The sequence below is a fragment of the Pempheris klunzingeri genome, chromosome 20, assembly GCF_042242105.1.
Source record: "Pempheris klunzingeri isolate RE-2024b chromosome 20, fPemKlu1.hap1, whole genome shotgun sequence".
Taxonomy (NCBI): Eukaryota; Metazoa; Chordata; class Actinopteri; order Acropomatiformes; family Pempheridae; genus Pempheris; species Pempheris klunzingeri.
The window spans coordinates 15,488,244-15,513,515 of NC_092031.1; the positions used below are offsets into that span (position 1 = coordinate 15,488,244).

General features: G+C 44.5%; 1 protein-coding gene across 1 annotated transcript; it reads right to left on the minus strand.

Annotated features, from left to right (window-relative positions):
- Positions 1 to 25,272, minus strand: ep300a (E1A binding protein p300 a). The gene is made up of 31 exons (XM_070852498.1): positions 25,005 to 25,272; positions 22,324 to 23,006; positions 20,913 to 21,092; positions 19,792 to 20,122; positions 19,031 to 19,150; positions 18,465 to 18,704; positions 17,979 to 18,084; positions 17,674 to 17,799; positions 16,585 to 16,702; positions 16,053 to 16,194; positions 15,309 to 15,383; positions 14,919 to 15,004; positions 14,498 to 14,650; positions 13,637 to 14,128; positions 12,891 to 13,299; positions 12,617 to 12,735; positions 12,253 to 12,316; positions 11,772 to 11,947; positions 10,471 to 10,559; positions 9,161 to 9,241; positions 8,817 to 8,873; positions 8,645 to 8,722; positions 8,461 to 8,528; positions 7,932 to 8,082; positions 7,386 to 7,532; positions 7,142 to 7,255; positions 6,830 to 6,995; positions 6,444 to 6,611; positions 6,160 to 6,321; positions 5,716 to 5,997; positions 1 to 5,553 (listed from the first exon to the last, which is right to left on the minus strand). Exons 1-31 carry the CDS (start codon positions 25,096 to 25,098, stop codon positions 2,320 to 2,322), a joined length of 8,511 nt encoding a protein of 2,836 aa, XP_070708599.1. The 5' UTR covers positions 25,099 to 25,272; the 3' UTR covers positions 1 to 2,319.

The window sequence follows — 25,272 nt, forward strand, 5'->3', positions numbered from 1 at the left end:
TACTTTATTGTACAATTAATTTATTGGCAAAAACAATCAGACCACCAAAATAACTTAAAAAAAGAAACTAATGAAAATGGAGCAACAGTTATTTTTGCTTTCTCTCAGCAAGCACCAAAATTGTTAACAAGAGGAACGAAAAAGTGGTCAAAGATTCCATTTGAATACTAAACAAATATTTAAATAGTCTTATTTCCAGTCTCTTTTTAGGAGAAGAAATGATTAAAACAAAACTATTTGTTCAGTTGCCATCGGTTTGTACAGTGATTCAGTATGTTTACAACTATATTCATGTACATGAAACATTTCTTAAAAAGGATGGTATAATTTACTCCACGGCCTCCCCAGGGCAAACTGAATGACTGTCTGCAGTGTCTTTTTGCATCACCATAACATCTTTAATACAAAACAAAACATGTTTTATCTAATAATTCCTGTAGCTTCAAGTTTTATTTCCAAAAAATAAAATTAAATAATATATCTATATATAAAAGACAGTTTTTCCTTGTTTTTTTCTTACAAAATAAGTCTCAAGATATATTGCCACCTGGTTCTGATGCGTCCCCTCCCCATACCCAGCAAGCCCAACCTTTTGAGAAAAATAGTGAGCATGTGAATATTGTGTCTTCAATCCTCTCTGTAAAAAGCTAAATGACCAAATTTAAACTCTTTCAGATCACACCCCTGACCAACCCCTGCCTCGGCTCTGCTTCGTGCAGGTTTCACGTCTACGTTGAGATTGTTGAGGTGTGTGACTCGTTGCGATAACCCCTCCCTCCTTAAAACCTTGTCAAAAATACACAGAAAAAGGCGCATTGGTGCTTGTGACCTACTACACCCCATACTGTACCCTTTAGAAAAAAAATCTCATTACTGTACAGTAGCTCAGGAGTACTTTTGTAAATTTTTTTTTTTTTTTCATTTTTTACAGATACAGCAAATATCCAATCAAACAAGAGGGCAACAAGCAGCAGAAAATAATTTCTCTGCTCATAAGGTTTTTAAGTATGTACAGTTCTTTTTTTACAACTTCCACTTTCATTACAAAAACAGTATCTAAGTCCACCATCTTACTTTGTACAGTACTAACATTGAATTAAATCTTGTGGCTGAGAGGCAGTCATGAGGATGAGGGGCAAAGGGAGGGGGGAGGGGAGAAACCGTTGGGGGGTTGAGGATACAGGCAGGATTTTCTCAAACCTCTGCAGCCCAAAAAAAAACAAAAAGAAAAAAAACACAGACAACTTTCTCCATATCACAGTTCATAAACGAGGTTGTAATATATTTACACGCACAACCCGTTAACATCAGCCAGCTTCAAACAGGGGCGCAATTCGCCTCCGACGGCTAGATGATCGCACATCGACAGTTCATCCCTCCGTTTTTAGCAGGGGCAGGGTAGGGTGCTGGGGGGGAGGAGGGGGGAGGAAGGTGTGCACATTCATAGGAGAACTGAAGATGGAGGGTGGAGAAGTGGCCCATGGGTGCAAGGATTTGTTCTGCGGATGTGGCCATTCTTAGCAGAAAACTACGACCAAAGCCATGGTCAGTGTCACCCACTCCCCAAAACACTGTTGAGGTTTAATTCTTTACTATAAACCCTGTCAAAAAAAAAAACAAAAAAACGGGCAAAATCAAACTGTGTTTAACACACCCTCCCACCCTCCTATCCAACGCAATAAATTCTGTATATGTGAATTGTTGCAGTCGCTGTAAAATGTACATTGCTGTGAAAACTGTCCAGAAGAAGACTCCTGTAACAGAAGATATGTTGATGCTTGTTTTACGATCCGGGAAGAAAAACAATAAATTCAGAAATAAAATATACTTACTCTCTGCAAAATAGATACAATTATGACTGGGTATTTGAGGAGGAAAACAAAACGATAAAAAAGGTACATCGTGTCAACTCACTTTAATTTTTAGCCACATTTAAAATCTTAAAAATATTCATAAAAAGGCAAAATTCTCAGTCCCCAAAAATATTGTGTCATAGACTAAGGAAGAAATATCTTCAACCTGAAACACTGCCCTTCCACCTTTTTGTACACAATTGGCAAAAATATATAGATATATATTAACAGCAATAACTTACCATTGTTTTAATTTATTCATTTATTGACTTCTAAGATTTATGTTGCATCTCCCATAGGAAGGAAGCTTCAGTTCTTATTTATACATCACAAAAATACTTAAATAAAAAATAAAAACTTCTAAAACCCCAAAGCCGTAGTCCCGCCTCGCTCTCCTCTCATGGCAGTTTGTCGTTTGGGGCAACTGATCAGAGCATCAAGACAGAGAGACAGTATGGAGTCAAGGCTACATAAGGTCTAAACTGTTAATGTTCGTTCCCAGCTCCTGGTTGTTGTTGCTGCTGTTATTATTCCCACCCAACATGTCTGACTGCCCCCCCTGCCCACCGTGCATCCCCGTCATCCCACTCAGCTGGGACATGATGGAGTTCTGGTCTGAGCTGAACTGACTGGGATCTACTGAAGTCCCTGGCTGCTGCTGCGGCTGCTGAGATAACACCTGCTGCTGGGGTTGTGGAGGTTGGGGCGGTGCCATAGTGGGGTGATGTTGGCTAAGGTGGCCTGGGTGGGGTGAGCCAGTCTGGGTCTGCGGGGAGATGCGATGAGGTGAGGGCTGAGGCTGATTCTGGGACGAGGGCTGCATGCGTGGGGACGGGCTGGAGTGCGGAGGCTGCGACTGCGGCCTCGGCGAGGGCTGAGGTGACCTGACCTGACTGCTGAGCGACCCTGCAGGACCAAGTCCTCCTTGTCCTTGGAGATGGGGGTGGGGGGACTGCGCCATTTGCTGTTGGGGACTCATGGGACTACTGTGCTGGGCTGGAGAGCCCCCACCAAGATGCTGCTGCTGCAGGAGCCTCTGGTGGATGTTCTGGTGAAGCATGCCTTGGGATGTCTGAGGCAATGGGGGCCCACCACCCCCTCCACCAACTACACCTTGCTGTTGTTGCCCCTGTCCAGGTCCGCCTTGTCCAGGCTGGAGTGGAGGTCCTCCTGGTCCTCCAGTGCCTCCACCGGGCCCTCCATCTTGTCCTTGAAGCCCAACCATTGAATTTTGCTGCTGCTGCTGTTGTTGCTGCTGTTGTTGCATCTGCATCTGATGCTGGAGCCTTTGCTGGAGCGCTGCAGCTACTTGTGACATAGAGTTGGGGTAGCCTTGTTGCTGGCCTAGCTGTCCTGGCCCACCTTGTGGTCCTCCTTGCTGCTGGGGACCCCCTACGCCTCCACTCCCCGGCTGGGGTTGGGAAGAAGGAGGTATCCCAGGCTGTCCCTGGCCAGACTGCATGAAGCCTTGCTGGCCTTGCTGCTGCTGGAGTCCTTGCGGCTGCTGGAACTGCCCGTGGTTTCCCATCTGCTGCTGTTGTTGCTGCTGTTGTTGCTGCTGCTGCTGCTGGAGGTGTCTTCTCATCAACAGCTCTCTAAACTGTGGAGTCATATTGGTCATGTTGCCTTGTTGCCCTGCTTGCATTGCTCCCTGTTGTTGTTGTTGTTGTTGCTGCTGCTGCTGTAATGCAGCCATTTGCTGTTGCTGTAGATTGCCAGGCAACATTGGGCGCTGCTGTTGTTGCTGCTGTTGTAACTGCTGAAGTTGAGCCATGGTGGGCATATTCCCTCCCCCTGCTCCACCCTGAGCCATGTTCATCCCTGGCTGGCCTGCCTGGTTCACATTAACCTGTTGTTGTCCATCCATGTTAGCAAGCTGGTTAGCTCCAGGCCCCCCTACACCAGGCAGCCCTCCAGCAGCCCCTTGGAACCTCACACCTCCAGGTCCCCCTTGTGGAGGCCCTCCTGCTCCACCAGGGCCACCTTGATACCTGGCTGCTCTCTGCCTGATAAAAGCAGCCATTAGCGTTGGGTTGGACCGGAGGATGTTGAGGACTTGCTGCTGTTGCAGGGGTGAACTTGGGGAGCGAAGAGTTCTCAGGAGGTCTTGAAGTGCTGCCTGGGGAAGGTTTCCTGATGCAGCTGCATTTACTAATGAAGAAGCTGCTCCTACTGCCCCTCCTGATACCCCCATTACCTGCATCAGCCCGCGGTTTCCTGGTTGCGGTTGTTGCTGATTCATCTGCTGCTGCTGTTGCTGAGGAACTGCTGGTTGCTGCTGCGGTGCCATGTGGCCCATCATGCCTGGCCTTTGTTGTGGGTTCATGGCTGGTCCCCCGGCACCCCACTGCTGGTTTGTGGACTGAAGTTGTCCACCACCTCCCTGCTGGACTTGCTGGAGCTGCTGCTGAACTTGAGGAGGCAACTGCGGCTGAGGGCCGCCTTGCTGCATCCCTGCTAGCATTCCCTGTTGCTGTGGGTCTAACATAGTCCTGCCAACAACACCCTGAGCCTGGGGGGGCATGCCCTGGGCCCCGATGTGGGGCATGCCCATCTGGGCCTGGGCGTTCTGATGGTGAGGATGTTGGGGTATCATGCCCCCCTGTCCCAAGCCACGTATTTGGGCTTGGGCCTGGGCCTGAGCCATCTGTCTCTGGGTCTCTGCTAGGCGCTGAATTTTTAGGGCTGTCTCTACAGCAGCCAGAGGGGGCCCTTGCTGCTGGCCTTGTACAGGCATAGACCCCTGGCCCTGGTTGGGTTGTTGTTGCTGCTGGGGTGGGGTAGCTGGACCCAGCCCAGGTTTTCCCAGGGACTGGTGGAGGGGAGAAGCTCCAGGTGGTCTGGGGTTATACGGAGGCAAACCACTTGGGTGCTGCTGCTGGAGTTGCTGGACATTAGGCGGCTGCTGCTGGAGCTGAGGCACCATCTGCTGCTGAGGAGAGTTCATCATCCCCCCTCCACCTCCTCCACTCACTGGCTGAAACTGATGGGGATGGTGTTGAGGGGGCATGGAACCACCTTGCTGCTGAACCTGCTGTTGCTGGCCTGGAGTTCCCATTCCCTCCATTCCAGGCATCCCAACTCCCTGCTGCTGAGGAAGTGCAGGCATGTTCGCCTGTGTGGGTGTCTGTGGGGTAGGAGGCTGTGTTCCCACAGATGTGGGCGTGCCAGGACCAGTTGCTCCATTGTTGGCTCCTGGAGAGGGCAAACCATTGCCCCCAGGAGCTCCACCAGGAGTGGGCTGGCCCACTCTCTGCATGCTTGCCATCCTCCTTCTTAACATCTGGGCTTGCTGGAGCCTGTGCTGCAGCTGCTGCTGGCGAAGCTTGTGCTTGATGTTTAGGCAGAACGGGACTGGGCACTTGTTCTCCTGACAGTGCTTCGCATGGTAACAACACAATGCAATAAGCTGCTTGCAAATGGGACAGCCACCATTGGTTTTTCTCTTGCAGCCTTTTGTATGCTGAACCACGCGTTTCATCTTCTGGCAGGACGGCAAGGAGCAGTTTGCATTTCGACATTGGCAGGCGTGGACGAGGGACTGGATGCAGCGCTGGATGCTGAGACGGCGAGAGTCTCCAGGGCTCTGAGTGGTAGCAGCAGCCTGGTTGCTGCTCTCATCATCCAAACCAAGGCCTAATTTCTCCATCTTGTGCTCGTGGCCCTTGGTGTTGTAGCATGTGATGCAGAGGTCGTAATCCTGTGAGGGATGGCATGAATAACAGTTAAATGTTTAGAGGGATATCTAGCATGTCTTACAATGCTTCGCAAACATAATAAATCCTACAATCTTACATATTGCCTTTTGTCTACATCTGTTAATGTAAATCAGCTGCACCAAAACAACCTTTCCCCAACTCACCTCACAGACAGTACAGTGGAAACGAGTTTCCACGTGGTGCTTGCACTCATTACAAGTGTAGACAAAGCGGTCCTGACTTTGGTTATGCAACTCCACCAACATGCACATGGAGCTCCACTTGGACCTCCTCAGCGAGCTGAACTCCAGGTGTTTGTCCCGGGCAATAGTCAGGAAAGCATCACGACCATCCATGAGGTCACACGCCATCAGGGGATCTGGGTCTACAATGGGGGGCAAGGAATTTGCCATGGGGCCTGCGATCAGCCGGATCACAAAGAATACCTGGGACAGGAAAAAGAGGGGCAAAGATGAACCACTGGTGACACGAGGGCTTTTAAAGCTATATCAATACTTCCAGTCCATTCCTTCAGCAAGGTGCTTGGTAGAGATGAAATGCATTCATTTGAATAAATATGACTGATCTATAATTTCTTTTTATCATACCTCTTTGTGTTTTTCCATTGTGGCGTACAGTTTCTGTGAAAGGTCATTGGAGACATTGGGCATCCCGGGCTTCTTCTTGTTGGCTCGGCTCATGCTGCTCTTGTTCTTACTCGTCTTCTTGTTGTTCTTCTTCTTCGCGTTTTTACTGTCACCTTTTGTGTCCTGCACAAGCAAGAAGGGGGAATATCTGATTAACAAGCTCATGTATTTAAACACTGATAAGAAACACAGAAAAATACATAAAAACTCTCCAACACCATACTGATAGATCACAGCAGTCTTACATCAATACTCTCATTGGAAGTGCTGTTTTCCTCCCGTTTCCTCTCCTCCTCCTCCTGCTCCAGCTCTTTAATGCTCTCCTCCAGTACATTGGGCCAAAAGTCACCCTCAAAGTAAGGCAACTCCTTGGCACTGGTCAAACGATCCTCTGTTGCCTGCTTGAAGACATCCTTTTGGGGTAAAATGAAAACACGGTTAGTGTTTTGCATGGATTGTATCCAAATGAGTCATTCCTATCAGCTATACCATTATATGTACACTGGTGTTAACCTTCATTCATGCTACACACACTGGGGTAGGGGGCTAGCCAAGAAGTTAGACAAGTATATTTGTAAGAGACAAGGCCTTTGCCTCAACATGACAATTCTCAAACACTCGAACTCTCTACCTTGTAATCGTGCACTATCCGCTCTGCCACAGCTTTGTCTAACATCTTCTTGTACCATTCCTGGAGGCGTTTGGGCTTTGGGATCTTCTGATCTGCAGGGTGACAGTGGAAGATGTAGTCGTCCCCTTCACTAGGTGGGCAGGCCCAGATGTGGCCAGTGACGTATCTGAGGAGGACACACAGGACCGTACACGATAAGCCAAATTAATTTACAGACTAACAAAAGACAGCTTCATGATGGGACAGGAGTCAGGATGGGCATGTAGGGGCCCATAACTAAACTAAATGTCTTCTTTGAGAAGAAAAACTCACCCCAACTTCTTGACATACTCCAAATAGCCAATTAGGATTTCATGGTAGACTGCTGTTCTTAGACAGCGAGGCCGGAAGAAGTGTACACTGTCCAGGTAGGAAATGTAAACTCGCCTGAGTGGTTGAAAGAGAAAAAAATATTGTATTACAACAACTGAAATTTTATTTAAAATTGATATTTTTTTTGGATTTTCAAGATAAAACACTTTGTGAAATAATGTTGCTAATATGGAGATTTCCTTACCTCTGGTTGGGCTGGGGGCAGTCGGATCCGTACTCTTGAACGTGCATACCAAAGAAACACACTTCTGCTCCGTCAATGTCCTCAAATGCAAAAAGGGCTTTTGTCCTGTATGGGAAAGACTCTGACATCTCTCCGCTGTCCACGAATCTGTAGAGAAGAACATGAGTCTGAACTTACTGACTGTAAAACAGAGAAACTTAAAATATATCTGCATTTAAAACATTAGTCAATAAGATCAACAAATTCTTAGCTAGATCAAAATATCCATTCAAATAAAAATCTATCCATATTCTCACTTGCTAACCGAAATAAGACAATTCTGAATGCTTTGTTAAAAAAAATACAGCAGCCATGTTTCATGATGTATCACAATAAATATGGGATGAGAGGTTGGCTGTGGTGCGAGGTCCATTTGATTTCAATTTACATAATCTGTTCATCTATGTGACACACAAATGCATCAAACTAAACCAGCACCTCCAACTTCTGATGGGAAGTGAAAGATTTGTTCATGTTAAAGTTGGACAAGGCGTCTTGTTGTTGTACCTGGACTTCATGCCTGGTTTAACCTCCACCACTTTGTCAGAGACGTGGACGACACGAATGGTGACTTCTCCAGATTCTGGGTGGCTCTGACGCTTCAGGAAGTCATTCACCCTTGTCTCTAGGTAACTGCCCAACCTTGTGTGGGGCAACCCTGTGTGGGAGAGAGCCAGACAAAGCATTTTAATTTTAGTTTAAGTAACCTGACAGAAACATTATTAGAAACCTAAATTAGAGAAACAGCGTGACCATGTTAGCATGTAAGAGGAAGCCACCAAACCACCATTTTATTTGGTACTGATTTTCTGTAATTCTTTGGTTAAGCAATGATGCATATAAAACTACAGTTTCAGACTAGAGTCTGGAGTCAATAAATGGTGACAACATGAGATAAATGTCTCTTATGAATGGGTCAAATGAGGGTTGAACACGCGTTCTATACACCAGTTTCTTGTTTGAAAAGGGGTATACAAGCATAAAACAAAACACCAGGATAAAACTGGATAGAACCAGAAGAGGCATTGCCACTTACTTTTGGCAGAATACTTGTTCTCCTTCCTATTCTTATTTGCCTTCTTAAAGCAGCTGTCACATACAAAACTATGAGGAAAAAAGGGAGCAAGTCAGTTGAATTACATTAAAACGATTTTTAGCGAATTACATCAGAACTTTCGCATGAACCTTGAGAATGAGTGGACAAAGAAAGTGCTCCTCACCCTGTTGGCCAGATTGTGTCATTGTGCAAGACACAAATCTGATGCATCCTGCGCCCACAGTCCATACATTCAACAAGCCTGAAAAGACAAACAGAGATGAAAGTTGTGAAACAAATGGTGTGATCTTCTCTCCCGGAGCAAAGATTTGACATTTGGCAGGAAATTAACTTACAGTTCGGGGTCCAGTGTGTCATTCTTCTTCTTCTCAAACTGATCCTTGTTAATCGATCTGGAATTAATTAAGAGGGAATGTCACAGTATGTAGGGCATGAAGCAATAAAAATCATGTCAACTTTCAACTGTTGAGTACAGGTTACATCATTTGACCCAGCTGTAAACATTTTACTCGTAAAATATGATATAAAGAGCAGGTAGAAAATGTGAAAAAGCACGTAGCCAATAGTATTACGAATGTGGCTGTAACCAGTTGGCTCATGAAAAGAATGATCACTTTGCAAATAGAGATAAGAAGTTCTAAAGGAGCTATCTTGCTTAATTAAATGGATCACTACTCACGTCTGTGGCTGGGTGGGGTCGTCGCCCAGGGAAACCATCTCTCCCTGGATTTCGTTGAAACACTTCTCGCAGAAGTGGTACCTGTCAGCAATAAGCCCAAATTTTGGTGAACTACACCGTTCCCCACAGCACAGTCAATCACAGACAGCGCACGGGAGGGCAGTCACCAATTGGTATAGGACATGGGCAAGGCAGGGTGCCGCAAGCGGAGCAAGCAGGAAGTAGGAGCGCAGGACAGCAGGAAGTGGTCATCGCAACAGCCAGTCATGATTTCGAGGGGTGAGGGGATGGGTTTGGAGGTGCATGGTTGGTCAAGGCAAAAGCAAGCCAATGTTGATATCACAGCCATTGGAAGGCAGGACAGACAAGTCATATGGGCCAGGAACAAGACGAGACGAACATCCAAGACAACACACAACAGAGAGCCGAGGCAAAGCACAGATTAGCAATTTGGAGAGGATGAGCAACAACAACCACCATCACAGCTAGCAGAGCAGCGGCAGAATTAACAGGAGCTAAACATGAGGAGGAAGCTGGAGCAGGAAGTCGCAGCACAAGACATAATACAGACACTGAACAAAATATGAACAAGTAGGCACGGACAACTGCTCTTCTGTTCATTCATTCAAGCTGTTCATTTTAAAGTTGGTCCTTTCACATCCCAGTAAGGTTTTCATAGGTGTGTAAGAAAAGTGATGAATTTAAAAAGATGTAGTGTGGACAAATCTAAAACAAACAGATCACCGTGTTGGAAGAGCAGTAATAAAACTTTGCAAAGATTTTTGCATTACCGCTTCCTCCTAAAAGAAAAAGTCCATTTAATGTGCAGTAATGTAGGAGTGCAGTAATCTCTGCTTTATCGGTGCAGCCTTTTCTATGAAAACCGACAAATATTTTTTTCAAACATTCTGTGCTGAGAAGTTATTTATAGATTAGATAGTTTAATGACACCAAAAACAACATAAAGAATGTAAGAGAGGACCGACTGTTAAAATGCCAGTGCTTTAGGCACCACATAAAGGTATAAAAACGGGGAACATAAAGTGAAGGGAAGCATTTAGGGAAACAAAATTAATTACATTAAGATTTAAACACTAAACCTACCTATCAGTAGACAGCTATCTACCTCATTTTGACGTATAGAGTACAATTCAATTCAACAGATACTTCTTTTACAGGCAGTCTGCCTCACTCATTTCCAGTTAATCTACGCTATGCAATGCTCCCAATCCCTTGTTCTTTTAATGGCCCACGTATCTTCTAGTCATCCCTCCACCCTTTATTAGATGGGCAGTTCTCTCGCTCCATACCTGTTCTGGTAGCTGAAGTAAGCAGCGTCTCGGGGAATAGTGCACAGCTGCTTTCCATAGCAGCACAGTGTCTGAGGAGAGAACTCCAGCTGATGGACAGAAACAAAAAACACAGGATTAACAACATATTAATCTCTTGACCATCAACTGCGGTAATTTAAGTAACACTGGCTTATCAGTTAATCTGCTAATCAAGGGTAAACACACACTGTCAAAAAACACAGATCTGTCCGGTCTTCCATTGCTTGTTTACATTTCCTGGTACTGCATGTGACAGGTTAAGTGTTTTCAAATGAATTTAAAGTGAAACATTTACATGGTTTCCTCAACAAGACTTGTAGTTTATGGACTTCAAAAATATTAGTTGGGATATGAAAGTTGCAAAATATGTGATGAAACTTTTTTTAAAAAAAGGGGAAAACAAATTTCACATAAATAAAGACAGTGTGAGCTCTACTGTTTCTGCTGTGTGAGCTGAACCTACATCCACAATCCAACTGTAAAAACTTGAGCTAATTTCTGTGTGGCTTAGTTTTGTAAAAATGTAATTAAAGCTAACGTCAAGCGCTACTTTTCCTTGCCCAATTGTCACAAGTAAACCTTCAGCCAGTCTCTCATAATAAGGACCAATCAGTTACGTTATTTGTCTGCAAAACCAAAAATAGCAGAGTCTAATGAGATCTGAAATGTGATATGGCGACAGTATGCCTACGGCCAAATTTAGCTACGAACCCACTTCACTGCTTCCATTTTCAGATATGAATGATAGGAGCTCATTTCTGCATGTGAAACATGCTGAAAAGTATTTGTGTGCACCACCTTATCCAGATACATACTCAACATACATGACTTTTTACACTCCCTGTCTCTTAAGAAGGCTCTCTGTTCACCTGATGGTAAGTTTACCAAAAACAACTGAAGTTGATTTCAAAAGAAAATGAAAACTTTTTTGGCATTGCTGTTCAGTCTCTAACTTTAATCATAAAAAGATTTAATGTGATCAATAGAGAAGTCCTACAAAACACAGATATACCACCGGTACATGTCTGCGCAATTAATGCCACAAAAATAGATTTGAAGAATAAAAAAACATGCGTGGGTTTTTGTGAGATGGACGTCACTCACATATCTCATGGAATCAGTGAGGATTGACTCATTTAATAAAATGGAAGCATCTCTCTTCCAGAGCGACAGACGCTTCCTATGTGAATTGCCTGCTACGTTTGAGCTCAAGACTTTCTCTCCGATTTTATAAGAACACATTTCCAATTCCACTCATCTAGCCATTGATAGAGTCTCACCTTCCTCCCACAACAGTAGCCAAGGCTCTGCATGACAGGGTCAATCTCCTGCTCAAAAACCTCGGCCAGCTTGGAGCAGTACTTGTAGACTCTGGATGTTTTGCGGTTGTAGAGCCAGGCGTTGTTGAACATCAGCCAGATGTCATCCACATACTGCCAGGGATCCTGATACTGACCTACAACCAAAGCACAAGGTATGGGGATGATGTAAGGAGCAAACTTTCCAAACTGAAAAGATAGTTGGCTCATTGGACCATGTCCTATAAATGGGCTGGAAGACAGGTGTAGTGGTTTCAAACAGTAAAAAACAAATAAAAACAGAGCCAGAACTCTCTTTGTAACACAGAATAACAGGTACAATACCTTGGAAAAATAACCATTACTCTTTATATTTCTGACTTGATCTTGTCATCTTGGAAAGAAATTTAAAATAAAGTTTATTCATGACCAAACCTTGTAATATTTAACAGCAAGTACTAACCTGTGTCCAGCTTTCGCTTGATAGTAGACAAATCCATGGGGTTCTTCACAATGTCAAAGTAATCCTGCAAGAACAGAATGAGGATGTATTGTCATATCCACAATTATATTCACAAGTAAAGCAAGACGTGTGGAAACTACATCCTGGTAAATATACTACAAGCAACGGCGGTCCAAAGAAGTTGGATGTCCACCCAAATTGTCACCAGGTGAGGGAACTACACCAAAGATGGTACAGACTGTGGCATTTTTAAATCAAGCAAGACAGGAGAAGAACACCGGGACGTGGTAAACACTAACAGGGACAGGGCAGTTTATACAAGCCACAGGAACAAATACAGCTCAACCTCAGCAGGCATACATACAGGTATGCACAGCAGTTGTGGGTCTACTGGCATTCTGAAAGGCAGAGACTCTGGATCTTGTCTGTAGAGAGACTCGAGCGTGGGCATCAGGGCCTGACGAAGCTCCTCTGGCTTGAATACTGGAAATAAATGAAGATCAGAAAGGACACTGATTCAATTACCCCTTTGGATTCCATGACAAAAAATGACATGCCACCCAATTTGGACCAATAATAATGTACAAGGAGATCTTTAAAAGTTTAGATTTTCTGATTAAAACTCAAGTCCTCCTTACTCTTTTTTTTCACTGCAGCCTGCGGTGTAGCCGCTTCCGACGTCTCCTCTTCGTCTTTCACCTCCTTCTTTACCTCAGGTTTCCTGTCTTCTGTCTTCACGCCTGCCGTCGGTGTTGTTGCCGATGTATCCATGGGAACCCCTTTACCTCCCTCTCCAGAGCACTCCTCCTTTTTTAGCTCTAATTTCACAGGCTTTTCCTCTGTTTTGAGGTTGCTGAGCTTTCCTCCTTTGGAGCAGCTGCCGGCATCGCTCTCCTCCTCATCATCCTGCTGTTTGACCTCCATCTTGGGGTCAAGGTTGGCAGCTGAAGCGTTCGACTGTGGCTGCTGTGAGGAAGTGTCCTGGCTGCTGACGGAAGCGGGAGTCAGGGCCTGACCGTCTGCTGGGAATGAACCCTTTTGGGACAGCTGAGTGGGACATAGAAACAAACTCAGGTGTTTGGAAACAGTGAATATGACAATGATGCATTAAAGAAACAATTATATGATAAGCTATTGAAAACATCCATCTTTTCAGTGTATCCAAACAGGTAAGGCATGGCACAAACCTGGGACTGAGGCTAAAATTACAACTGAGGTAATGCTAAAATCATTCATGTAATGACGACGACCAAGTGATATATAAGAAAGCAGGAGATTAAACTAAATCTCATAAGGACAGGAATTGCTTTTACGGAACTGATGGACTCTGGTCTGGTCTTAATGTTAAAATGTGCAAGTGTGTAAAAGGCCAAATCACACTGACCGGAGTGCGTGGCAGCTGAGCGCCATGTGGCGTTGAGCTGGAGGCCAGACCAGGATGCGATGGAGTGGTCGAACCAGCTGGCCCCATGTGCTGCTGCTGGAGGGACTTGTTGGAGCCGGGGCCCTGGCTATGCTGGTTCTGCTGAGGGACTGAGGGTGGAGCCAGCTGTGGTGCGTTAGGGGTGTGAGGCTGTGGGGTCTGGGATCCAGCTAGTCTGGGAGGTGTTTGGTGAGGAGTAGGGGATCGGCTGTGAGCAGGAGAGGGCGAGCTTCCACGCATGGCTGCCAGATGGGGGATGGAGTTTGGCTGCTGGTTTGTATTAGATGGTGTCAATGAGGAAGCTGGGGCTCCAACAGCTGAGTTGGGACCTCCGCTCCCTACGCTCTGAGGGCCCATGGGCCCCACTGAAGGTACGCTACCGGGACCACTGGCAGAGCCCGGCTGTGCTAGAGGACTAGCAACTGGGAGAGAGGGAGGTGTGCCCATCTGTGTCTGAGGATAGAAGAGGATGAAGGTAGGAGAGGGGTGACGGACAAGAACATTGTGCAGGAAGAGGGTCAATAATAATGATAGTATTAGAAGAACATCACGCATGACATAAAATCATTCTTAGGATGATCAAAAAATTATAAACTGCACATAAAATTGCTACAAATGTATAACAATACCTCAGGGGAGAAGCTATTTAGTAAGATTTCATTAGTTACATTTTAGGCATTTGTTACTGGAGAAACTTTTCTATTAACCAACTTTTAAGAACACAAACATTTCCAAATGCATTTGGCTAAGATTTAGATGCAACTTCACACACATCTATTTAGATATTTCTGATTAACAGAAAAAATCATCCAGCCAACTTACCTGTGCCATGCCTGCCTGTGCTCCAGGTTGGGCCATCCCAGGCTGAGCTGTTCCAACTCCTGGTCCCGAGCCAGGAAACTGTCCCTGGGAAAGATACTGGTTCTGAAGCTGGTTGACACTGGGCTGCCCCATCCTGGGCCCGACCATTCCCATCTAGAATATAAAAGGTTATGGGCAGAAGTCTTAGAAATGCTTATGCATTTTTTTTCTGCCAAAGTTTTACTGGTTTAGTATTTTTCTAAGCTAGCTTGTAACAATTCATTTATCCCCATTCACGTTGTGTTTTGATAAGCATAATTCTGTCCTAAAAAGAAAAAACAAACAAACAACACACTCTGGTAGCCACTTGTGTTTATGAGCATATTAAAAAAATTGCATATCATAACAAAACTGTGTGATACATAATGTTCTCAGTACTGACCTGGTTGCCAGATGCTCCCATGGGGAGAGGAGGTGTCGACCTCTGGCCCATAGACTGCATCCCCATCTGATTGAACTGATTCATACCTGACAAAACACAGACTGTTATGTTACACATTACATGTTGTGTTTTGTTCTTAAACAGACCCTATATGTGAGCAGTAGAGAGATTTCTATGTTGCCATCTAAAAGTGTGAATTGTTCCAAACATGATGCGGTGTCAACGCCGGGACAAAATACACCACAAGCCTCCACTCTTAACACTAGTATACGATTCATGTGACGTTAATCAACAGTTGTGCCAATACACCAAATACAGTGTGTCGTATTTTGGTCCTTCCATAAACTGATGTATGAAAAAAATACGCCACGCTACTCAGTGGTTCTTTACCTGGGCCTTGCATCCTGTTGACCATCTGATTTGGTCCAGCTGGTCGCACCATTGATGGGTCGGGAAGGGGGCCGTCTGAAAAAACAGGGGACACGAGATTAGGAAAATCAAGCTGTCATCTGTGCGCAAGTGAGAGAGAGATGAGGAAATCTGCTAGCCACACGTGTGGAAAAGTCTGTACAAACTCTGGAATGTTTAATCCTTTTTCTTTTTTTTTTGGTAAAGACAGATCAATGGCAATTGGACTCATGTAGCAACTAAATACTCTATTCAGACATTAAGTATGAAAAAATTTATTATGTGAAAAACACGAGATGTAATGCATGGAAAAGTTAAAAGGAGACAGAATTGGATTCACCTTCTTAGCTGTAAAATTTTCCAACCATGTGGCATAACGTGAGGTTACTGCAACTGTCCAATAAATTACAGGTAAATCTATTCTGTCACTTTGAAACCTGTCAGCAGGGTATCACCCTTGGGTTAACAAATATCAAAACCAACTGTGCATCTTAATAATTGACAATTAAGGTCATCAACATAAGACAATATGATACAAATAATTGTGTGGTCATAGATCATGGCCTCCTTTAGGTCTTAGTGCACGAGGTAAGAAATACCAAACAATGCCAAACAAGTGTCACAATGGCACATTCCACCAGATTAAATTATCATTCACGTGAAAGTGTGCAGCCCAGCGTAACTTCCAAGCTCATGCAAGTCTACATATGCTGCATGTCCACTCACTTGGAGGCAGTCCAGCAGGGGGCTGACCCATGCCGGCAGGCCCGAGACCCAGACCCTGCTTCTGGAGCCGGGTCCTCCTCTTCTCCTCCAGCTCTTTCTGGATCTTATAGATCTTCTCTGCTAGCAGGTGATAGTACTCAGCCTGTCACAAAGAGGGTAATGATATAAGGAAAACATGGCAAGAGTGCACATTTCTCAAGCATCTTAAAGAGCAAGATAAAAACTCTTTCAATATCTGTTGTTGAAATAAAACCACAGTAAACGTTGTTGGTGGACCTTTAATAACAACAGAAAAAGGTTAGCATCAGCATTATGTATGGGAAGGGCTTTAGCAGCTGCAATAGACTAAAAATCACCAGTCATGCTCATACATTTTAGGTTCATTGCACATAAACTGCAAAATATTTGACTTTTGAGATCAATCTAAGATGGAACGAGCAACTGGCTACAGCTACACAATGACAAGCAACCTTCCCAGCAGCTTCCCCCTTCTTTTCCAAGTAATGCAGAGAGCTACACGAGAGAAACTTACTCTGCTGTTAGCGGACTCGTACATGTCTCCCTCAACTTTTCTGGCATAGGCCACCAGGTTCTCCATTCGACGGTCTTTGAGGGCAGCAGGATCTGGAGTTGGAAAGATGGCCTGAACACTGTAGGTGGGAGAATAAAAGCAAAAGGAGGATGAGAGGCGCACGGAGGAGAACCAACATGTAATTGTTAAGTCTCCATTTTTTAACATTTGTGTTGATATGGCATCTAAACCCTAATCAGAGTGCCTTTGTATGATCACCTGTGTTGTAGCTGTAGCTGGGATAGCAGGTGAACTACAAGGAGCACTACCCGACGTGTATGCACACGTGTCTTCAGGTAAGTGCCAGCACATAGTCACAGCTGAACTGCTGTTCACCATAGTTACTGTTCACCAAGTTAATGTTGGTGACATTACCAGGCAGCCAGATTCACCAGATCATCATCACGAATATCCATCTAATCAGGCCAAAAGTAATGCGTTTGTGGCTGAACCACAGCGATTCAGACCAACCAGCATCAGCTACAGGGCGGGGTTTAGGTGTGATGACAGCGAGAAGTAACAATGGCAGCTGCTTAAGAGGTTACCATAGATGTTACTAAAGCATCAGTTACAAGCAGAGCACAAAAACAGCACGTATCGCGACCGGCTTCACTAAGAGTTTTAACCATATCATCCAGTTTGATGATCTGGTGCATCAGGTTACAATGTTACCATTACTCTCAGCGATAAATATCTTGTCAAACTCTGAATGTACGACAATAATCAGCAGGCCCATGTGTTTTGTTTACTGACACAGCAGAGAAATAAATGTCGACATTGTCTCTCCACCAGTGCTTATGAAGGCTTGCTAATGTTACTAGTAGTTATTTGTGAGGCGCAAATGAGGGTCACCTTTATTGAAGTTTCAAATTCAAGCTGACATATACAAGCTAGTTTTGTGCAGAAATTGTGTTTTTTTCCTTAAACAATCAATTTGCACATTGTAGGAAAAACTACTTGTACTAACATAATGTGCTAACAAGATCACAAGATGTTGGCATAAATTTACAGAGTAAACAAAAACATAGTATGGAGTTCTTTGATGCTTACAGTTTGTGAACCAAATGGTTTCGTAGGTCCTGCGTGATGTCCTCATGCCAGCTTTTCCTCATGCCTGTGGCGGAAGGAGGGCCTGCTGTGGGCATGGAGCCGACCCCACTGGCATCATTCATCAGACTGGAAGAGATAGGAGGGCATCATTTTAATGATTAGCTTTTTAAAAACAAAGAGGTGTGTGCCCCTGTCTCTGTAGAACTATGTTGAATGGCGAAAATCTAAAGCTCTCAGCCATGACAGGTGCTTCTATTCAAGTTATCCACCAAATGGCATGTTACAGGATTTATGTTCTTTCTTACCCTTGGCTGTTCACATTGAGGTGCATCATGGTATCCTGCAGCAGGTTGGCTTGTTGGCTCGGAGTGGGAGCTCCCACACCTCCATTGACTCCCATAGGATTTGCACCTATGCATGAAAAGGACAGGACATTACAAGTTTGCATTCCTTTCTACTGATAATACCACAGTTATTTACCTTGCACATGTACCTCGTCATGTCTTCAAGTTGCATGGCATCAAAACATATTGTTAAGGTTGTGATCAGACTGCTGCACCTACAGTGCCCCCTCTATATTGTTTTTTTTTTTTTTTTTTTTTAACCAGAAGTCCTTTCAAAGATACTTTTAATAGGTACTTTTCAGAGTTCCATCCAGTGTTAAACGACTACTGAGGCCATAAATCTACATAATATCTCTTACACAAAACAGTTCACATTGCTATCAGGAACCAGGAAAAGTAAAGTGAAGATTGTGAAGAGTAAGCAAGAGAACATGCAACCTAACTCACCCATTGGGTTCAAAGGCCTCATGCCAGGCTGGCCTTGCAGGCCTTGGTTGGGCATATTGGGCTGGGCAGGCTGAGCCTGGATTTGGTTGCCCTGGTAGGTGAGGCCCAAAGCTGCATAGGCTCTTTCTATAGAGCTGGGGTCAATCTGGCTCGGCGGGTTGAGGTTGGGAGCACTTGGTTGGCCACCAGGTACTGCCCCAAGAGAGCTGCCAAGACCCGCAGCAGCCGCACCAAGTAGAGCTGTGAGGACATAAGAAGGGGAGACGGTTCGACAGAATATTAAAAAACTAAGCTTAGGAAAATCGATATTATGATCCAAACATATTCATGTAAAATTTGGCTAAACATCATGCTGCAAATCAAATGACTGTTTAGACCACTAAAGATGATGTTTAGCTCACTAAAATTTCCGAGGTTTGAGGTTTCAATCCAGCAATATACTTGCAAATTCACATAGAATAAGTACAATTGATGATGTCGCAATAACACAATATGATGATATCATTATGATTTACAGTGCAGTGCGAGCAAAAGGGATGTATAGCGTTGTTTGGTCGGATACAGACACTCACACTGCGGGTTCCTCTTGTCCCCAGCATTCTTCAGTGGCAGACAGACAGGACAGTCATGTCGCGTGCAGTTCTTCCAATGGGAAATGATCTGCCTTGATGATGCACAGTGAGCAACTGAGGATGAAAAAGGGCAGAAAAGACAGGAGTTGAGAAACAGGTGTATGAGGGAGGGGGACAGAGGCAGATGAACAAGAATAAAACAAGGTGGGGTCAAAGACTGTTTTGAAGTTAGCCTAATGCTGGGGTCTTCTTATTATTATTATCTAAATCAAACTAATAATCTACTAACAGGTATTGTCTGTGTTGCTTCGATCTCATACAGCTCATGCCTCCTCCTGTGCCAAGAGTTGTACGGATGCATTGGGTGACATATACCTTCATTGGGATCAGTGTAAACACTGAACCTCATCCCTCAGCATTTATGGTGACATCTGCCCAACACAGAGCTAATCTACAGAGTAAACCACATTTATAGTTCACAGTGTTGTTTGATAATAAACTACGCTATCCATGTCCACTGTAATGAAAGAATATGTCAACTGATTTGATATGGCCTTCTTATGTTTGAATATGTTTTTGATGACAATGGCAATATCAAAGTGGGTAAGCACAGAAATTTTTGCTAACTGGATAAATACAGACGTTACTATTTATTGATGATCATATAAAAGATAAAATCTGTAGGATCCCTGCTTGTTAGACACGAGGATCAATCATAGCTATTCACTGAGTACAGGAGCATCCATTCTACTCACCCTGACAGGACTTGCCAGCCTGGCAGTGAGTCATGTGGTTGAGGACGTTCTTCATGGTGCGGCAGTGGGGCAGGTTGCATTGCCGGACTTCACCGTTGGCCTGCTCCCGCCGCTGGCACTTGTGTGCATGGAGCAGGAGGACAAGTTGCTGCTGGATTAGCTTGCGCTTCTCCGGGTCAGCTGTGGGTGGTGCTCCGGCTGCAGCAGATGCTGCAGAAACCTGGGTACCGGGACCCACAAGACCTGCCTGAGCATTGGGCACCATCCCTGGGGCCGCTCCCACCGGTGCACCAGAGGGACCGCCCACACCCGTTTGTGACTGCTGGGAGCCCTGGTAAGTACGGTGAGAGGGAATAAGAAGATGAGATGCACAAGAGTAATAAAGTAGAAATAGGGAAAGATAAGGTGAAGTATGGCAAGATAAGGGAGTAGGGAGGGTACAGGCAGAGGAGGAAAAGAAGAGCGGAGGTGGTGTTTAATTTACAGTAAGAGGTAAGTGAGATAAGTGAAAAGAAAAGAGGGAATAGCAGTAAAATGATGGGGCGGTGAGAAGAACAGTAGGAACGAAGAGGTGAAAGATAAGTAGGCCTGTCACATTAACTACATCTGTTGCCCCAGAAATTATATATATTATATTATTGTCTATATTATTTGAACAGAATTTTATGATACTGATATAATGATGATCGTATAATAAAGCATCGATTGCTTCAGCTTGTTGCTGTGTTACACCAGCATCACCGCCATATTGGCCTTGGCCTCGAGAAGCATGTTATCTTCACTTCACCTGGTTCACTGTCACAGTATGCAAGTGTGAGTGTGGAGGAGCTTCCTGGGCCCCGCCCACAGTGAAACTTTGACATAGTACATGTGAGGCCATTTTTTTCTGTCATCAAGTTGGCCAAAATGTTGGTGGCATTCTTAGGTAAATAAACACACATGTAAACCCATCAGGCAATTACTGAATTCAGAGAAAAGATGGAGGTCATGTCCTAAGATCATATAATAAGTCAACAATTATCGTGACATGCTTAGAGCGAGAGGAATCATTCTGAGTTGATACTTAAACATTGCATCTGACCACAGATATTTATTGCAGTCGGTGTGTATCTGTTCCCTACCATGGCAGTCATTCCTTGCATGGGCTGGTTCTTCTTGTCCACGTTGAACTGGGCCAGGCTGTTGGCCATGGGACCTTTATTCTGGAGCTGAGGGCCCAGCCCTGCGCCTACCAGACCTTGATTCCCCTGCCCTGAATACGGACCTCCAAAAGGTCCTCCTGGGTTCCCCATCATCCCCATCTAGAAGGAAAAAAGGTAAACGAAGGGAGACAGGGAAAAGTTAGTAAAGAGTAAAAGAGCAGAGGACAATTATGTATGATACTGGCAGTTTGTACCATATTATCCTAAGTCTCCCCAAAATCTCAAATCTTAGCTGTTAAATAAGCATGACCTTTGGATATGTCATCAAAACATGAACCCCATCAAAGTTTAAAGTAGTTTTCATTTCCTGAAAGATTAAATTATGTGTCTTTTTACCACCTGAACTTTCTACTGCTCAACAGCAATTAAGTCACCCACTACTGAGGGGGAACTTCTAAATCAGCTGACCGGGTTACAGCATCAAGTTAAGTGTAATTAAGTCATTAAAGAACTATAAAAAAAAAATGTGTAAACATATCCGAACCAAAAGGTTACATCAACAGCAGTAACAGTAGTCAGCAAAGTGTGTAAGAATATTCTGACACAAACAGTTCCCCTTTTCTTCATGTGCACTGAAAGGGTAGTTTGAACTTATTTTAAAATCACTGATCTATTCCTCATCAGCACTCCTGTCTCTTTCCTTTTTTTTTTTTATTGCACCCTATAACTAACCTGGAAACCTTCTCACTTTTTTTCTATATGACCAATTCAAACATCAGGGTCTCCGCCTTATTCATTTGGCAGCAACCAGCTGCAGCACTTTCACTGTCACTCCTAAGAGACTGTCAATCGAACACACAGACACACACAGTAGTTTTCTGGCACTTCAACTCCAAGCCTCAACATAATGTGCTGCGCTTATGGTCGTTAAAATACACAGATATGGTAATGGCCCAAAGCACTACTTTGTGGCTGTATAGAAAACAAAAATATAGCCAGCAATAAGTAGCTCAAGTTAAAGAAAAGAGAGCAGCAAAATAAAATTGGTCACTAGGTTTTGTACATACACCAATCATCAAATTATGAACAGAAATTAGCAGTCATTAAAACTTGCCTAAATTAGTCAAATTCTGTTTCAAAAAAGTAAGATTTCCGGAGGAGTAGGAGTTTTTCATCAGAAAGTGCAAGATAATTTGCCTTCTATAAATCACTATTGAGGAGAACAACACTGATTAAGTACTTGAAATAGAAGATTTAATTTTAACCCCATATGGCATTTACAACCTTCTTTGCTCCATTATTTTTCTTAAAAGGAATGATATGATTCAATGCGATGTTAAACTTGTCTATGGAAAAACAACAACATGTCTATAATTGAAAGAGTCTCTACCTTGTTCATAGCTCCAGGTTGCTGTCCTCTCATCCCAGCCTGGCCCCCAGCTCCTTGCTGCTGTAGAGTCTCAGCCAACAGGTTGCTGTTGCCACCCATCCCCTGATTCGCAAAGCCCATCCTGGGGGAGCCATTCATCACCTGGTTCCCAATCATGCCTGGCTGCTGCTGTCCATTATTGCCTTTCTGCTGTGCACCCATCATGGCCCTGTTCATGCCTCCCATCATTCCAGCTGCAGCGCTCTGTTGCTGCTGCATCATGTTGGCCTGCTGCTGGGGGGAGAGGTGCTGCTGCTGCCCCTGGCCCATCATTTGTGGAGGTCCCTGGCCAGGGGATGCCTTCATGTTCGCCAAGTGTTGACCCATGGCTGTGGGACCTCCTGGGCTGCCCATGGCTCCTTGGTGCCCTTGTGGGGTCGAGGTGGGTGCCCCTGAACGCAAAAGCTCGGACAGCTGTTTGTGCTTGGCCACCGCATCCTGGCCTCCGCCAACACCCCCAGGACCAAGCCCAAGACCCATTCCTCCTGCCCCTCCACTGCCTCCTCCAGGACCTAGCCCTGCAGGTCCTCCTCCAAGTGTGGTGTGCAACTGGCTTAGGTCCCCACCATTGACCAGGCCTGGTTCATTGGAGTTGATGAGCTCATCTGGGAGATCATGCTCCAAGTCAAAGAGTGAGCCGAAATCTAAAATGGTGAAGAAATGAAAAGGAAAAATAAATTTAGGAGGGGGGAGACAATGAGATAGGAGACAAAGCAGGGAGAGGGTGTGGGGAGGACAAAAAGGGCCACGGCCATGTTAAGCTGGTATAATCCTTCATTTTTCAGCATGACTGAGTGAAAATGCAATTGCATGCTTGACATTAAAACTGATAAAAGCTGTTTAGAGGTGTATGACCAACTTTCTCCCATTTGACATTAACATCATGCCATCAAGCACAACACAACTGAGCACTTAACTACAGGTGAGGCCCAAAGGAACTTGTGTGTGTGAGATGGTACATGCACAAACATAAATGCAAACAAACACGCCCACATGGCCTGCTAAAATTTTGTACAGACAAGGTGACGAATGGACCATTTCATAGAGGTACCGCCACAAAATGGAGCCAAGTCAGTAGAGACACACACTCACTGTATCAGTCTGTATCCAGTGAGTTTAACAGCTTAGGCCAAAAAGAACATCCACTCTAAATTTCTTAAAGTGCAGAAACTACTTTTGTCCTGATTTCTGTTCTTCTGTAAATTAATGTAAAGATGCCACATGCTGCCCAGCTGACCTAATCAACAGTTATACATTAGTTGGTTGTTCAAGTCATAATATTACAATGCAAGACAGTTACTCATTACAGACCACAAAAGTGAAATGTGTTTTTCCTGTTTCATATAACTACAAACTGATTCCTGGTTACAGGTGAGATTAAGTAAGCTGTGAAGATATCACTGTCAGCTCAGGTCACTTGGCACTGCTTGGTACATTTTGATTAATGGTGACATATTATCTTCTATAAAATATCAACTGCAGCCATAACCTTTAATTAACTAAATCTGAAAATGAACAAATTGGAGTCATAACCCTTCATTATTATTCACAAACAGCTTTTTTGCAAGCTGAAGCACAGAAACAAGTCATAGTGTTTATGCAAGGCGGTAAAGCAAATTCTCGTCATATGCTTTTATTTCTCAAATTATAAAACACTGCATGGCAGTGTAACAAATGATATTGGAAGGCAATACATCCCTTATATGAAGCCAATTTTCTTGACAGCACTGCACTGATCCTCCAAATATACCATGCAAGGCGACGTGAATGTGTGCAACGTCTGGATAATTTACCCTTAAAAGTGCCTTTCCACAGACGCTGACTGCCACTGACAACCTTAGATGCAGCTGTTTGTGGTAAAACGATTGAGTGATTGATTAAGTGATGAAATGTGAGTGACTATTTCGTGCTTGGAGGAGTATTTGCTTGCTAACTTGATAACTAAGTTAATATCGCACTAGCTAGGCATGGCGCTGTCCATGCTCCACAGTTTTGTTGCAGGCCACTATTCCAGCTGCTGTCACACGCCATCCACAAAAAACACACACCAACAATAGCAAATTGAGCTCAACAATCAGCCGGACCCGTGGGCCTAAATTTAGCTCTCCCACCAGGCTATCCCCATACCCCGACACTACCGACGGTGGCTAACGTTAGTTGGGAAAGGGTCCGACTTATGATGGGGCAACACAACAGATTGTTTCGGACGCCTTGAAAACTCAAATAACAGCATGGGGCTAGCTGCAGCTGACTGTCAATTTGGCACAGCTGTAAGAGACGACAAACTTTATCGCAAGTTGGCTTGGTTCAGTTTATTACGAGCCGGGCTAAAGTAGCCATTAGACACGGGACCGTCAGTTGGGGACCCGCATTCTGTTAGCTAGCCTAGCCTTAGCCGAAAGGCTAACAGAGCTACCTCCGGCTAAAATGGCTGTTAGCATGCGAGCTAGCTGGGGGAGCTCCTCTTCACGTCCGACACACACACACACACTCACTACTAGCAAGCTAACATTAGCAAGCTACGACAAAAACAGAGGAGTAATCCCGCGTCTTCTTCCCCTCTCAAGTACACCTAAACCGCCGAAAAACGACAAACTTAACGAATAACACCGTAACAAATCATATCATTAAACAATACTTACCATTTCCATCGCTGGCGGAGGCGGAAAGTGCCGGAGAGGAGAGTTTAGGCCTCTTGGCTGAAGGCGGGCCAGAGTCCAGAACGTTCTCGGCCATATTTTTTCGAAATAAAAATATATAAAGTATCCAGAATTGCAGACGTTTTCACGCCCTTAGAAGCTCATTCCTTCTCGTTATCAATATTGCGACTTTTCCCCCTCCTTTGGAGGGACTAAGAGGGGGAAAGTCCCGTGTACAAATTACTCCTCTTTCCCTGGGTTCGCCTCTCGA

Coding starts and splice junctions, on each gene's coding strand:
- ep300a (XM_070852498.1), bottom strand. CDS start 25,098: ATGGCCGAGAACGTTCTGGACTCTGGCCCGCCTTCAGCCAAGAGGCCT. Junction 9,242..10,470: donor TACTTCAGCTACCAGAACAG/GTATGGAGCGAG, acceptor TATTGCTGACAG/GTACCACTTCTGCGAGAAGT. Junction 7,533..7,931: donor AAACCAGGCATGAAGTCCAG/GTACAACAACAA, acceptor TCTTCTCTACAG/ATTCGTGGACAGCGGAGAGA.